The sequence below is a fragment of the Cyprinodon tularosa genome, unplaced genomic scaffold (assembly GCF_016077235.1).
Source record: "Cyprinodon tularosa strain WSP-4 unplaced genomic scaffold, ASM1607723v1 ctg335, whole genome shotgun sequence".
NCBI classification, from domain to species: domain Eukaryota; kingdom Metazoa; phylum Chordata; class Actinopteri; order Cyprinodontiformes; family Cyprinodontidae; genus Cyprinodon; species Cyprinodon tularosa.
The window spans coordinates 111,773-127,825 of record NW_024039047.1 but is presented as its reverse complement, the minus strand read 5'-3'; the positions used below and the strand labels follow the sequence as shown (position 1 = coordinate 127,825).

Here is a 16,053-nt window from a genome sequence, read left to right as displayed (position 1 = left end):
ATCGCACCAAACAGGAAGTGAAATGCACAAAGGATCCGGTAGATTTCCAAATAAAACACATCCGATCTTAACCCATGATCCTTTTTTTAAACTAGTTTAATTATTTTCTCCCGTATGCCACGACGTAATGCATTGATCTGAAAATCCACCTCAGACGCAACGCACGCAGTGGCGAGGGTTTGATCCGTCAGATGGAGTTAAATCACAAAGAATTCAATGTTGAATCGGGGTGGCAGCTAAATGCTAGGCTAAAGGTAGCAGCCAAAACGTTGCAGTTTCACATAATCCTGACGAGATCCGAAAAACGTTGCAAAAACTAGCAAGCGGGTGATTATGTATGTTCACTAAGTAAATATTATGTAAATAAACCCTACACTTCTCGCTATAAATGTAATCAAAACCCATTTAAATGCAGAAACTGATTGAAATTATTGGTTTTCCCACTAAAAGTTAGAGAAATCTCAGCCATGTTTATACCAAAATGTTACAGTTTCACATTATCTTGAAAAATCTTTGCAAGAAACGAACAAGCAAGTGAATATGTACATTCCCTGAGTAAATATTCTGGCAACAAACTATACATTTCTCACTAGAAATGTAATCAAAACTCATTTTAATGCAAAAACAAACTCAAGTTATTAATCTTTCCACAAAAAAATTAACGAATGTCGGCCATCTATATATATTTTTTTCTTCTCCCAGCTGGAATCTTGAAAGTCACGTGACTAGGACGTAAAACAATAGAAAGCGTATAGGCAGGAGAAACGTAACAGTACCACAAAAAATGGCCATTAATGTACCTCCACTACGTTGTGCAGTGTGGACCAACGTAGTGGGGGTACATTTTCCCATGAGACTGGGTTGCCAATGAGGATGCCATCTTCTCAGTGAGCATTCTCTTCACCTGAGCCTTTCACACCTACAGGGGAAGAACACCTTTGCGCGGATGCTGTTCCTGGTCTTCAGCTTTCAACACCATCATCCCACAGAAACTGAAAGGAAAACTGTAACATCTGGGCGTCAGCACACCCTTTTGAAACTGGCTGCTAGACTTCCTCACCATCCAGGTCAGACAGATCACCTCTGTTGTCATCACCCTAAGCACAGGCTCTCCTCAGGGCTGCGTCCTGAGCCCCCTGCTGTTAATTCTGATGACAAACATCTGCGACCCCAGGTTCAACACCAATCAGATAGTGAAATTTGCAAACAACACAAAGATTGAAGATGGTTGCCTCATCAAAGACGACAGAGAGGAGGTGGAGCAGCTGGTGGGCTGGTGTAGAGACAACAGCCTAACGCCTTGCTCACATTGGCTCCGGTGCGGTTACCGAGCCGACGGAGACCGCAACTCCCGCACACCCCCTCTCACACCGCCCTTTTGACTACGGTGCGGTGCGGCTCTGCGGCTCCGGCAACAGGTCCGGAGATTTAACAGAAGTTCACTTGAGTTCACGTAACTTCACGCGATAACACGGCCCAAATAAGGATATTTGCGAGAGCTTGTCGCGGAGGGCTCCGGCACGCCGCAAGGATAGCTTTCTTGCGGAATTTTATGCAGCGCCGGAGTGTCTCGATAACCGCAGCCGGACAGCTCAGCAGCCGGTGAGAGAGGTTTACGTCTTTTTAATGACTTGGAATCACTGCGGCGCCGCACCCACCGCACCGCAACGGTAAGACCGGAGTCGGTGTGAGCCTGGGGTAATCCTGAACGTGGGAAAGACAAAGGAGAACATTGCGACTTCAGGAAGAACCGGCCTAACCACACTCCACTGCTCATCAACAGCTTTGCTCTGTAGGTGGTCAGCAGTACCAAATTCCTGGGTGCGCACATCACAGACAACCTCCCCTGGTCTGTGTACACCACCTTACTGATCAAGAGGGCACAGAAGCGCTTGTACTTCCTGCGGAGGATGAGGAGAGCCCAACTGCCCCACACCGATCTTCACGACCTTCTCCAGAAGCACCATAGAGAGCGTTCTGACCAGCTGTCACACTGTGTGGTATGGAGGCTCCAGCGCCTCAGACTGGAAGAACGTGAGAAGTGTGGTGGCTTTGCAGAGTTAGCTGCAGGGCCAGCAGGTTCTGCAACAACTTTTTCCCCACTGTCTCACTGTTGAACTATAAACTTCACTCTGCATCACAGTTGCAACATTTGTTTTTGACTACCAACATGGCTCAAATATTATAATATTATAATAATATTATAATACTTTTAAATAGAACACAACTCAATGTTTCTAGTGCATTTAGCTTTCCATATTAATGCCCTTTTGCACCATTATTTTTAAACTGGTTCCATTTTTCTTCCACACTGTTTACATTCTGATCACTGCTGCAATTTATAATGGTAATGTCCATTTCACTGTTGTAAGCTGTATGCAACATAATTTTCTTTTGTATACACTGTGTATACAAAATTACAATAAAGTTAGTCTAACTCTAAGTAAATACCACAACTTGACTTGGTTAAAAATATGCAGATTTGCACATACAGCTAATCTGACAGCTAGGAATGCAGTTTCAACAAATCAGATTTCATGACTGCTGGAGAATATTAGGAAGGTGGTAATATTCTTAAATAGCAGCCAAACAGCCAGCCATGCCCTAAAATCCAAACAGGGGATGCTAATAAAATAATACATGATATCTGTCTATATGATCTGTCTGAGTTGATATGGAATAGCAGCCTGCAGTCTACTCTGATCTGATGGAGAAGGATGTGTAGAAATGTCTCAAGGATATTTTTGCTTTGACTAATGGTGAAGAAAACCTGTCAGAGAATCTTATTAAGATTCTCAAATCTCTTAAGAATATCACAACCCTTATAAGCACAGAAACATCCCTATTAGTGTCAATGATCATTCCACTGCACAAGATGCTACTAAAATCTATGACAACATGAGTAGAGGACAGCACCAAATATGAAGTCAAATTTGAGAACTTCCTCTGCTTCATATCTGCACACAACAGCCTTGAATCCAAGACTTGTCTACTTTGAAGATGCCCCTGTTCAGAAAATCTGCAATGATATCGCCAGGAAAATCATTGAAATTAAAGAGCAGGTATTGTTGTTTTTCATCTGAGACATGTTTATTACTATACCGGCCATGCTTGACCTCCCTCACCCCTCCCTTGTACTGTCTCTAGACCAATGATTGCAGTTTGGCTCGTTTTCTGACGACACCACTCAGGTTTGACTTTTTTATTGCATGAGGTTATAAAGTGGGAAGCATGGTGAGCAAAAGTAAACTAGCTCAGAAGATAAAAAAAAAACAACCAAACAAAAAAACAGGTATTACTCTTGACTTCAGAAAGAACAGATCAGGTGCAGCAGGCCATTGCATCAATAGTAGAGTTTGTGTTCACACTTTCTGGTCTCCCAGTGTCCTCACATCTACTGACCTCTACTGAAAAGATAATATGCACTGACTAATAATGCAAACCATGGATTCTCTTCACCAAACACTGTGTACAGCTTATCTATGGAAATCTCTCTCTCTCTCTCTCTCTCTCTCTCTCTCTCTCTCTCTCTCTCTCTCTCTTATGTTTACAAATTTTGTATCTAATTGTTTATATGTATATTGACAACACATGTATTATATTTAGAGATCTATCACATTATCTATATAACATTGATTTTGAGGAAATAACATTATTAATAACCCTCTATTATCTTACCATTTTTTCAATAAAAGTCAAGCTAAATTCAATACGTTTTTTATTGCTAAAATAGTTTTTTGTTAGAGTAGATCTTATAAAACAATACTGTAAAAAAATACAAAGCAGAAGACACTAACCATTTTTCTTAACTGTTCTCATACTTATGTTCTTGTTAAAGGTTCTTTCTTACTGCATGTTACACTAGACAGTTTTGCCTCCTTAAAAATTAAGTTTTTTCATAAATAGTTGGCTCCATGGTATAATTCTGAGCTTGAACCTAAAGAAAAAACTAGTAAAAGGGAGAATAAATGAAACTCTAAAAAGGTCCAAATCAATGTTTTAATCTTAATACAATAGAAGGTGTATTAAGATCTTATTTATTCTACTTTAAAAAAAAAATCAGAATGTTAAAAGTGAATGACATGCGAAATTCTTCTCTACTAAGTTCAAGATGACATGAACAACTTAATTCACAGTCCTCCTGGGGATATAGCAATAAAACTGATATAACCAATATTTTTATTATACAACTGGCTTTTGACAAAAAACTTTGACACTTTCTTTTCGAGGTTTCTTCCTGTTAATTCTAATTTCTTGTGAATTTGCGCTATATGAATAAACTGAATTCTGTAGAATTTTCAGTAGCAGGGTCCATGTACATACAATTTGTTCTTAGTTTATACTTGTGCCTCTGTGCATTGCTTTTGGATCAATGTAGCTGCTATATCACACTGACTCAATCCATAGAACGAGAGACAGGACAACATCTGGAAACTTTAAATGTGCTCCTCCTTACCCTGAAACACACTGCAATGCCTCAAATTCAATAACAAGGAGACATTTGCTGCGAATTGGTGCAGTATATAAAGATTAAATTTAAATGAAATAATATGCTGGTGTGTATTTAACCCTAACACAAAAGCACAACATACATTATTTTAGATTTTTGGAGACATGCACCTAAACCTTTTTTTCTATAGGCCTTGTGGAACCCATTTGCTTGCCTAACTATGGAGAGGAATTTACTGAGGGCACAATGTGCTGGATCTCTGGCTGGGGAGCCACAGAGGAAGATGGTGAGTCAGTGTTAATAATATTACATCTGCAATTACAAAACAAACCAGAAATTAAAAGCCCTCAAAAATCAGTTATGGAGCCATCCTTATACAATCCTGCATTAAAATTGTAAGACAAATTATGTATAAAGATTTTCATTTTATTCTTTAACTGGTGCTCCTAGGAGAGTCCAGTATTGTTCTACGCGCAGCCAGGATACCGCTTATCTCTACCAAGACCTGCAACCAGCCAGAAGTTTACAAGGGCCTTATCTCATCTTGGATGATTTGTGCAGGGTACTTGGAAGGAAGAATTGACTCCTGTCAGGTAATGTTTGCTTCCATTTATAGTAAGGACAACACTAGTCTCACACAAGGCTCACAACCAATATGTTTACTTTTCTTATGTACTTTATATTTAGCACTATTTGGTTATTTCTTTTGAAGCTACTTACAAGTGTTGTCATGTGTGTGAAGAATGCTGTAGTGCATTTTTTCCCCCTTAGATGACTGCAATCAAAATTATGCCCGCTGGTTTGCTGCTAAACCAGCAGGCTGTTTTTTTCTTCTTAATAAAAAACAGCTTAATGATAGAAAAAAACTTCAAGGATTTTGGGTTATTGGTTTGTTTGAAACACTTCCATTTGAGTTAACTAATAATTTCCATCAGCATCCAATAGCAAAAAGTAGCAAGCAAAGGCAGATATCTAAAGATTAAATTTAACATTTTCCAACTACTTGTAGAACACTTTAAGGACTGTATTAATCTGATGTGTGGCTAAGAAGGGAAATTAGATGGAACAGATTACAGACTGGTTCTGCAAGATACATCATCATGTTACAAACAGAATGAAGTAGCATACTTCCAAAGACCACAGTATTTGCCATCCTAAATGCAGTGATTAAAGACCACCAGGAACAGCAAGTCACTTTGACAGAGGGAGTCTGTTGTTTTCTGGATTTTGTACTTTATTTGAAAAAATTATATTTATGCGATATTTGTTATCCATATATTCTGGTTTAGTTTATTTCAAACATGACTGGAAAATAAAAGAGTAAAAAAAACAGAAGAATATATTAATGTATATTAATTCCTATCCCAAATGCTAAGAATGTAACACTGTTGTTCGCCAGCCTCTTTTTCCAATGATTTTGGCTCTTTCAAATTGAATCACAAGTTTTTGTTAACCCTAACCCTAACCCTCCTTTGTACAGTATATGCCCCACTACCACGTATTGTTTTTAGGACCATCAAAGGTTCCACATCCATTATCATGGTCAAGCCCCTGTGTCCTGAGATGGCCTGTCTGCCTAAAGTCTAGAAGGAAATTATGCAAAAGATGAAGTTAAAAAGATTATTTATATGTCATGCATTTATATGTCATATGTCCTCATCATCTTCATACACCACTGACAAGAGAGCCCAATAAGAGGGATTACATTGATCCGAGATACTCACTTGATTTTGTCTAAACTATCAAACTGATTTTGACCAGTCAGTTCTAAATTCGTTCAATTCGTTCAGTTCCACATGAGAACCTTCAAACTGCCTAAATACGCCTGCTCAGTCTGCTCCTCCAATGCATAGGAGCGGCGCGCTTAAATAACATCTTTCTTTACACCAAATCAATTAACCCTGCTTCACGCTGACTACGTTCCATGTCCGTTCTGTCCATTACAAAGTGTGCTGTGCAGCAATTCCCTGTAGATACATATACTATCTGTCACCTCTTATTTTGAAATGAAATGCCTTATTCTTCCATGTCTTCCTGTCTGGCTCATTTGGTTTTCAGAAAATGACACTGTCATTCATCACAAATTCTCTTTAAGCTTTTGTTAAAAATTGCAATTAGACTGAGAAGTACACTCATGTTTTAGCAACATATTCTTTCTATGAGACAACAGCAATTTTTATTAGTATTAGTATTAATGAGAATTATAGTGGAAGAAACAAGTAAGTCTTGGTTAGTGTTTTCATTTGTGCATTTCTACAGGGAGACAGTGGGGGTCCTCTTGCATGTGAAGACGCTACTGTGTGGAAGCTTGTTGGAGCAACTAGCTGGGGGATTGGCTGTGCAGAGAGGAACAAACCAGGAGTTTACACTCGTATTACGAAGTCACTCAGTTGGATCCGCATGCAGATGGAGGTGGGTACACAAGAAAATAAATTAGGTTTCAAGTCTAGCACCAGAGACAAATTATGTCTCTGCTACTAATCACAGAAAATTAAGTCCATGCAGATTCTAGGTCGACCAGTGGTGATTTCTCATTGAATACTAGGGAGGCTGAGCCTCCCCAGTAAATATTGTAAAATATTTGGTCACAAAAACAATGTGCATTGTTAAACTTCATAAATGCAGGCATTAAACTGCATTAAATGTGCACTAAAATGTGCTTGATTTCATGAGTATCTTGCGATGTTGTGATCTCCCCACCACACAGCAGCAGCAATACGCTGCCTATGTGAAATCCTGGTTAAGGCCTGCTTCCGTTTATAAAGGCCACCAGCGAGAAAAGTAGTGCCATGTTTGTATACCAATAATGGATAGCAAAATCACTTCCAGTGATTCCAAACATCCTTTTGTGTCTATGGTGCAGGGGCAGGCTGGCGGCAGGTTTTGAAGCTGGCTGCTTGATTTTGATTAGCAGACAATGCAAAAAAGATTTGAGTGACAGTGATCAGACAGAGGGGAGGTTTTCCTCATGAGACTCGATGAGAGAGAAAAGAGTGGTAATTTAGTCCGAACAGTTGTGTTGAACTCCTGCCTTTTGGAGTTTATCATTTCAGCACTTCATAACATCTATTTTCAAACATTGCAGTAATGTTTTATGTGTTTTAACATTTGTTTGTTCAATAGAGTAGATTTGGATTTAATTAACACCATTGAGCCTCTCCTGTATTGGAGACCAGCATAGATACTTAAATTAACTGCATCAACCAAAACAACAACATGCTTATATTGAAGGCAACTAGACATTTGCTTAAGTTTATTTTGAAAAAAGATATAGTTTGTCAAATCTGTAGGCTAACATATGGTCACAAAACAGTGGTAAAATTGTGATAGACATTTGTCATATTTATTTACCGTATTTTCACGACCATAAGGCGCACCGTACTAAAAGGCGCAGTCTCAGTTTTGTGTGCCATTTCTGTATTTAACACACACGTAAGGCGCACCGGTCTATAGGGCGGGGGTTTTATATACCGGTACATGTCCTCTACTACCTTTAAATAGCTCTACTGCGTATTTAAAAATAGAGCGGGAGCAAAACTGAGTATGATTGTGCTTTATTTGTGTATTTATTACAAAGTATTAATGAAACCTGGGAGCAGGCCGTGAGACAGACATATCGCAGATGACAGAGAGCTGTGATCACTCCTAAATTAACTTAAAATCCTGAAACCTGGTATCCTGGTGCCTGCAGTTTAAATTATTTAGATGAAAAACACCTGCCAGCCGCCGCGGTGAACCCGGAGGAGACCCGGCCCAGAGGCTGCTGTTGAAGGGATTTCTACTGTCGGCGCACCGCTGGTATGTGGGGGTCTGAGCGGAAATAGTATAGGCACGATGATAATCTGGATGAACTGACTGCAATTATGAAGTTTTCAGGTGGACTTTGTCACTTAAAAACATATTAAAACTACTTTATTCCCACTGATCACAGCAAATATAGCTGCAAGATTTAGATTATTTAGATGAAAAACACCTGCCAGCCGCCGCGGTGAACCCGGAGGAGACCCGGCCCAGAAGCTGCTGTTGAATTAAGTTTTCAGGTAGAAAAATAGAGCGGGAGCAAAACTGAGTATGTTTGTGCTTTATTCAAGTATTTATTACAAAGTATTAATCGAACCCATCAAAGTCATCATCCTCTGTTTCTGAATTAAACAGCTGCGCTAAATCAGACATGCCAATTTCCCCTTCTTCGCTGTCAGAGTCACTTTCCGTGCCGGGTGGCTCCTCAGAAATAATGCCTGCTTTTGCGAAAGCTCATACAACAGTGCCAGCAGACACGTTAGTCCAAGCATCAACAATCCATCCGCAAACTGTGGCGTTAATTGCCCGGCGCTGCCTTCCACTTTTCGTGAAACTGTGGTCTCCGTCGGTCATCCATCGCTCCCACGCCGCTCGCAGCCTTACTTTGAACGGCCGGTTCACACCGATGTCGAGCGGTGGAAGTTCCTTTGTCAGACCTCCCGGATAACAGCAAGAACAGCGTTTATTTGTTTCACCATGTTTTTCACATCGGCTGTGAGATGGGCACGCATGGAGTCACAGATTAACAGCTATGGTGATGCGTGGAAAAAAACCACCTGGTCTCCTCACATACACCTGCCTCAGCCACTCTTTCATCATCTCCTCATTCATCCAGCCCTTTTCATTTGCCTTAATATCATATGTCATCAGAGCGATGTGTCTGTCTCGCTGTCAGCTCCCAGATCAGCTTCTCTGATTGGTTGATGCGGCGCTTCCAGCAGCAAAACTTCAATTTTTCCATCTCGAGCTGCAGCAGCGCGTTGGTGGCGCGTCAGATAAACGCTCCCGACTCGCTGCGCCTGCTGCTCAAAATGCGCTGCGGGACCTTTTGCTGCGTCTATACGCGCGCCAACCATTGACTTTGCATGTAAACTCGCTGCTTCTGCTGCGCCTGCTGCGTCCGGTTCACACCGATGTTGAGCAGTTGAATAAAAGCAACCACAGTGTTAATTTGTTTCACCATGTTTTTCACATCAGCTGTGAGATGGGCACGCACGGAGTCACAGAACAACAGCAATAGTGATGAGTGGAAAAAAACCACCTGGTCTCCTTACATTCATCTCCCTCAGCCACTCTTTCATCATCTCCTCAATGAGGTGGTCTCAAAAGTCCGCAGTTACAACACACATAGGGTGCACCGCACCAAAGGGCGCACCGCACATTTTGAGGGGAAAAAAAGACGTTTATGTGCGCCTTATAGTCGTGAAAATAAGGTAACTTGTTATAGGTACATGTATACCATATATTTGTAACAGCTATATTTCATTCCAATTAAATTCAGTTTATTTATATAGAGCTAATTCACAACACATGTCATCACCAGATCATACAGTCAAATTGATTCAACATTTTCTATCTAAGGAAAACAAGTTGATTACATTGACTCACTGACTCGAAGGCAATCCCTCACACTAAGCATGCCTGTTGTGACAGTGGAGAGAAAAAAAAAACCTTTAAACAGGAAGAAACCTCCAGCAGAACCAGGCTCAGTGTGAACAGCCATCTGCCGAGGCCGACTGGGGTTCAAGTAGACAGAAGCAGAGATACAAAAAGCAACTGTAAAAGGCGGGCCCCATCCAGGAAACACACAGCCAGGCAGACAAGCTCTGAGCCAACTCCCATGACAGAAGAGGAAGAGAGCTCATCCAGCCAGTCACAGTCAGAGAAACAGGACAACACTGGAAAAACAGGCCAATCTCCAACATCTATAAACAAAGGTGTTGATGGCAGCAGCACAGCTGATATTTTTCTCCAGGATGGTGTCAAAGCCAAAGAGGAACAGACCCGGCAAAGCTACTATGAGAAAAAACAGAGAGAGTATACCATTAGAGATTGAACTAACAGATTCTGCAGAGTGGGAGAGTAGACATAGGATGAAGCAGAATGATGCAATAGGGGTCCCTATGTGAAGTCCTCCAGCAGTCTAAGCCTATAGCAGCATAACTATAGAGATAGCCTAGGATAACCTGAGCCACTCTAACTATAAGCTTTATCAAAAAGGAAAGTTTTAAGCCTACACTTAAAAGTAGACAGGGTGTCTGCCTCACAGACTAAAAGTGGTAGTTGGTTCCACAGGAGAGAAGCCTTATTACTAAAATATCTGCCTCCCATTCTACTTTTAGAAATTCCAGGAACCACTAGTAAACCAGCAGATTGAGAGCGAAGTGCTCTGTTAGGAACATAAGGAACAATCATATCTCTGATATAAAATGGAGCTTGGCCATTTAAGGCTCTACATGTGAGAAGAAGGATTTTAAATTATATTCTTGTTTTAACAGGAAGCCAATGAAGAGAAGCTAGGATAGGATCTGAGAGATGTGATCTCTCTTTGTAATTTTCACAAAACTCTGGCTGCAGCTTTTTTGGATCAGCTGAAGGCTTTTAACTACAAAGTTAGCACACAGCTTCAGTTGTTTCAGCTAGTAACCACTGATCAGGCCCGAAATCTAGGTGTAGTGCTGGATTCAGACTTGAACCTCCAAAAGCATTTAAAGACAATTACAAGGTCGGCTTTCTATCGCCTGAAGAACATTTCCAGGATTAAAGGACTGTCTCAGCATGATCTGGAAAAAACTAATCCATGTGTTTATTTTAAGTCAGATTGATTACTGCAACAGTGTTTTCACAGGTCTGTCTAAAAAGTGGATCAGACATCTGCAGCTGATCCAGAAGGCTGCTGCCCGTGTCCTGACTAAGATTAAGAAAGTAGAGCACATCACCCCAGTTCTAAAGTCCTTACACTGGCTCCCTGTATCTCAGAGAATAGACTTTAAAATACTTCTGTTAGTCTATAAATCTCTGAATGGCTTAGCATCTAAATACATCACAGACTTGCTATCAGTGTATCAACCCTCCAGACCACTCAGGTCGTCTGGCTCCAGCTTGCTCTGCATAGTTAGAACCAGAACTAAACATGGAGAAGCAGCATTTAGTTCCTATGCTCCACTTATCTGGAACAAACTTCCAGAAAAGTGTAAAAGTGTGGAAAGCCTGAGTTCCTTTAAATCAAGACTAAAAACACGATTGCCTTCGACTGTTCTAGTTAAACAGTTCAACTGAAACATCATTAGTTCAACTTTTTTATTTTCTTTAGTCCAACTGTTTTTAATGTTCTTTTTTGTTACTGCATTTTAAATTTTTTTTACCTACTTGCTTTGATTCAGTTTTTTTCCTATATTTTAATAATGTAAAGCACTTTGCATTGTCTTTGTACTGAATTGTGCTATACAAATAAATTTGCCTTGCCTTACAGTTTGTGGACTTCCTGAGAGTAAAGAATTACTATAGTCCAGCCTTGAAGTAACATGTGCATGGACGATTTCTCAGCATCATGCTGACTAATGCTGGTGTATCAGATAAACAAGTAATAAGAACTGGGCAGAGTTAAGCAGTCGTGTGAAATGAGTGATCAGACCAGGCATCAGAGCTGAGATCAAGACACTGACCCTAAACAGAGAGACAGAAGAAAATAGCCGGTAAATCATTAAGACAGATACAGTGAAAAAACAGGAAAAAGGAAGAGATGCTACGAGAGATCAAAAGAGAAAAGGAAACTTTTTAAAAACAGGGGAAATATGGGGTAGCAGAAGATTCAGAGGAGAAATAAAGACAGGGGCATAGGCAGACAGTGTGATTTTGAAGCAAGTATATGTAGCGAAAGGAATAAGGCCATTAATATTTTGTACAGTCTACACAAATCCTTTCACAACCTTAAATGCACCACAAAGCAACAAAGAAAAGCAGCACTAACAGAAAGGCAGTGAAATGCAGCACGTCCAATAACCCTCTATGAGCTGATGTGTGTGTGCAATCTGAGAGGACAGGAAAGAAAACCATAGTTTCAAGGCAAAAGACAAGTGTATAAGGTAAAGGTAGACATAAAAAACCTTAATTTTGATGTGTCTCATTAAGAGTGATAGAGAGCCGAGACCATCTCTATTGAGCCTGCAAAAGTACAATGACTTTGTTTACGTAAAGCTGCAGCTGATAAGTCTGCCGCAATCTGCCAAGCTTTATAACATGCAGGATTTTGTGCCAAAGAGATGCTCATAACTCCAGCACAAGCTGTATTAATGTCATTGTTGCATAGACTAATTCAGGACGGAGAGGTGAATAATGGTTTAGGGCTTTTATTTCTTAAATTTTTTTTTTTAAGAAACAAGACACTGAAAAAAGGAAACAGCAAAATCAAAAAAAAAAAAAAGCAAAAACTTTTGTGTGTGAACTATGATTAATAAATCAAAATGTTGAATAGATTCAGAAATCAATTTAGACCATATGAATGAGCAGTTAATAATAAACAAATAAGCCAACTTTGATATTTGTGTAAAAAAAAAATATGTGACCAAGGTATGGATAAAAACAGTTATTTTCAAAAGATTTCAGTCTTTCAAAAAGAAAGACTTAAAGACTAAAATGTCAGTGATGTAACAGGGGCAACTCCCGTCTAAAATGACACCACTCCGACAGTTAATTTAAGGAAGTGGCTCTTATTCAACTATCTGTTGTTAGTGGCTTACGGCCGTGAAAAGCTAGACACACCGGTTCTCAGCTGAAAGCTATGTTAGGTAGCAAGCAAATCCCTCTGGAGAAATCATGCTTGCTGGACCGAGTCAGACTACCTTTCCTACGATTCAGGAGCTGATTGTAGTGACTGAAGGAACAGCTGGGCCAAATTGATATTTGCCAAGGAGCCGCTAGAAACCGCTGACCTGTGCCACACTGGTCCTGCCACAACAGTTGTGCCGCCTGCCTGACCTGGCGCCTCTTTGAGCTAACTGCTGACGCTAAAGAGAGATGTCCCGTAAGGCTACTGAGATTTATAAATTAGGCCCTGCAAGTTGTCTCATTATTGCATCGAATTACTCGAAAGCTCTTGGAGAGCTGCTGTTGGACGAATGTACTGGACCGAAGAAGGGGTTTGAGCTGACCGAACCAGGCCAGAAAGTTTCTTCTACTCCTTAGAGCCAAAACAGTAACATCCACCCTTCCCTCTCTTCATTTGATGCATAATAAGAATAATACCTATGTGAACTTCTTAGATATGTGTGCATGTATTTGTGTTTTATCTGAAAAGTTTTCAGATCGTACTGCTGATAGTTTAAGAGTTTTGAATACTAATGTTCACCTAGCCGACTGAACAACAAAGTGGTACCATCTCAGACATCCCAAGTCTATCGGAAGTTCCGGAAGTCTACCTGATATCGATAGTTGTTCACGGATGCCCGCAAGTCGGATAAATTATCCCCGATTTTAGACTCTGCGAGGTGTTTTTTTTTATTGTGAGTGAGAGCGAGCAGGCAGTACAATAATTCGTGAATCACATGCTTATTAGAACTACTGCGATCGCGCAGACAACAAGAGAGTGCGGGGTGTGAGAAGGAGGTTGCTGGTGAAACCTGTGCACCGTATCTGTCCAAAGCGATGCTCTGTTCAACCAGCATTCCAGGCGACTGGTTGATCAGAGAGCTGATTGGATCAGTCTGATAAGTTTCTCTGGGTTACTCTCTGGCAGTCACTTAGTTACCACTCAAAGCTGTGCATCCTGTGAAACGGAAGAGGTTGAATCCTCGAGTAAAAAACTAAAATATAGGACTAATTTTACAGCAGAATAGACTAAAGTATATCCATGTCTAGTGAAGGGGAGGAACAGTGGCGGATCTAGACCAAATGTACCAGGGGGCCAGGAGGGGGGCGGCATGTTTTCATGGGGGAACAGAAAAACGTGAAATAAACAGGGCAAGGGATTCAAATATATTAAGAGAGCTGCATGAAGTGAAATTTCTTTTCAATTAGGTTCACTAAAGATTCTATTTCTTATGAGGTCAATATACATTTATAATTTAGGAATTTTACACATTTTGACTTAATTTGAGTTAAAACTACTGTCTTCTATAAAATTTTTATTAGAACTCAAGAAAAACTGTTATTACTGTTATGTATTTCATCTGTAAAAATTTTAGCATTTTTTCTTTATTTGTTGTGAAAATAAAAAATTATCATTTAGCAGCTGAAAACTGGGATCCTATCTCAATACCACTGAAGTTATCACCTTATTGTTTTTTTAATAATTAGTAAAACAGAACTTGTAAAGAAAAAGAATGAAGTAGATCCAAATGACCTATCAGTAACCATGTCTGTTCCAGAGCATATTATCAATAGAATTTCTTGTAAGTATTATGTAGGTATTATTATGTGTAAGTATATGGGGCCATAACAGGGGCCAGGACATGATCTATAGGGGCACCGACCCCCGTTGGCCCCTGTCAAGAACCGGCCATGGTGAGGAATGAGAACACCGTGGCGAGGTGCACTGTATGCTGAAGTCCCATGAAAAAAAGAAAGCAGAACTGATGTTCAAGATTGAAAGTTTTGAAAGTATTAAAAATAAGATCAATACTGTTCTGTTTTGTGTCTGTTGTCCCCAGGGGGTGGGGCGTTTTTTTTTTTTTATGGGGGGGTGGGGTTGTGACAGGGGTATAACCATCTCCCTGAAATGAGTTTCTGGAACTTGGGATGTCTACCATCTGTTTCTGGAGCGACTGCTACAGTTGACTGGCTAGTATTATTAGCTCCCAGCTAACTCCTGTCTGGCCAAATTGTAACACCCAAGTTTTGAGCCTAACATTCATTTGCGTCGGCTGGACCTGCCCAAGCCGGACATCCTGGGTCCAGCTAAGCTAACCCACTCTCTTTCAGCTTCATCACAGTTTAGTGCATTCCTGAGTCAATCATTTCCCCCAAATAACTGAGTGAAACTTCACTTTTGACTGCACTTTATCTTTGCTACAAGGTTTATTCACATTTATCTGCTGCTATTTTAAAGGATACCTTAAATGCATTAAGCCTTTAAACTTGTCCAACCTTTTATGTAAAATACTAAGAACCCTGGTAAGCAAATTAAAGTCATAGTCATTCAACTATGGTAATGATAAATAATTTTACCCTTGATTTGAATGACCTATCAATCAACTTTAATGTCAAGTTCTAGTTATTTTATATACTCATAATCTTCTGGTAAACTTCCAAAAGACTCAATCATTTATTCATGTATTTCATTTTGTATGATATTGTTTCTTCTCTATCAAATATCAATAGCCTACTACATTAAAAGTTAGTTGAATGTTAGTCATAACAAAACCTAGGTTACTTTTTGCAGTCTTGAAAATGTCTGAACTAATCTGAAATATAACCAAGGGCGGAATAATGAACTCTGTTTCTTCTTTGCAGGGAGAAGAGGTCTTGAGGTCTATTAACTCTGACAACAGAAAAATGAATATTAAGAATGATTGATATACAAATATCTGCTTCAAGCTGAACAAAGAAAGATCACCAGAAAGATATGGGAATCGTTTATTCCAAAATAGAAAGCTCTAAGGCAAAACAGACAAGAGTATGATGAACAAACCGAAATGACAGACCAGCTCTCTCAGACTTAGCCAAGTGTCCAACTAACAAGACTGATATAAACTAAATCACTGCAACTATTGTCCAATGCAATTTTTACCATGAATTTGAGAAGAGGCACCTGAATTGTGGAGTAATCTTAACTTGAATAAAACTTCTTGTTTACTGCAAAAGTG

The 16,053-nt window shown here is 39.9% G+C and overlaps 1 protein-coding gene across 2 annotated transcripts in view; it reads left to right on the top strand.

Moving 5' to 3' along the window:
- Positions 1 to 16,053, top strand: part of tmprss3a (transmembrane serine protease 3a) — a 41,767-nt gene extending 25,714 nt beyond the window's left edge. For both annotated transcript variants that reach the window (XM_038294150.1, XM_038294149.1), the window contains exons 11-14: positions 4,641 to 4,736; positions 4,901 to 5,043; positions 6,710 to 6,862; positions 15,701 to 16,053. In XM_038294150.1, coding sequence (XP_038150078.1) covers positions 4,641 to 4,736; positions 4,901 to 5,043; positions 6,710 to 6,862; positions 15,701 to 15,763 — 455 coding nt within the window. In that variant the 3' untranslated portion in view covers positions 15,764 to 16,053. The remainder of the gene's footprint in view (positions 1 to 4,640; positions 4,737 to 4,900; positions 5,044 to 6,709; positions 6,863 to 15,700) is intronic.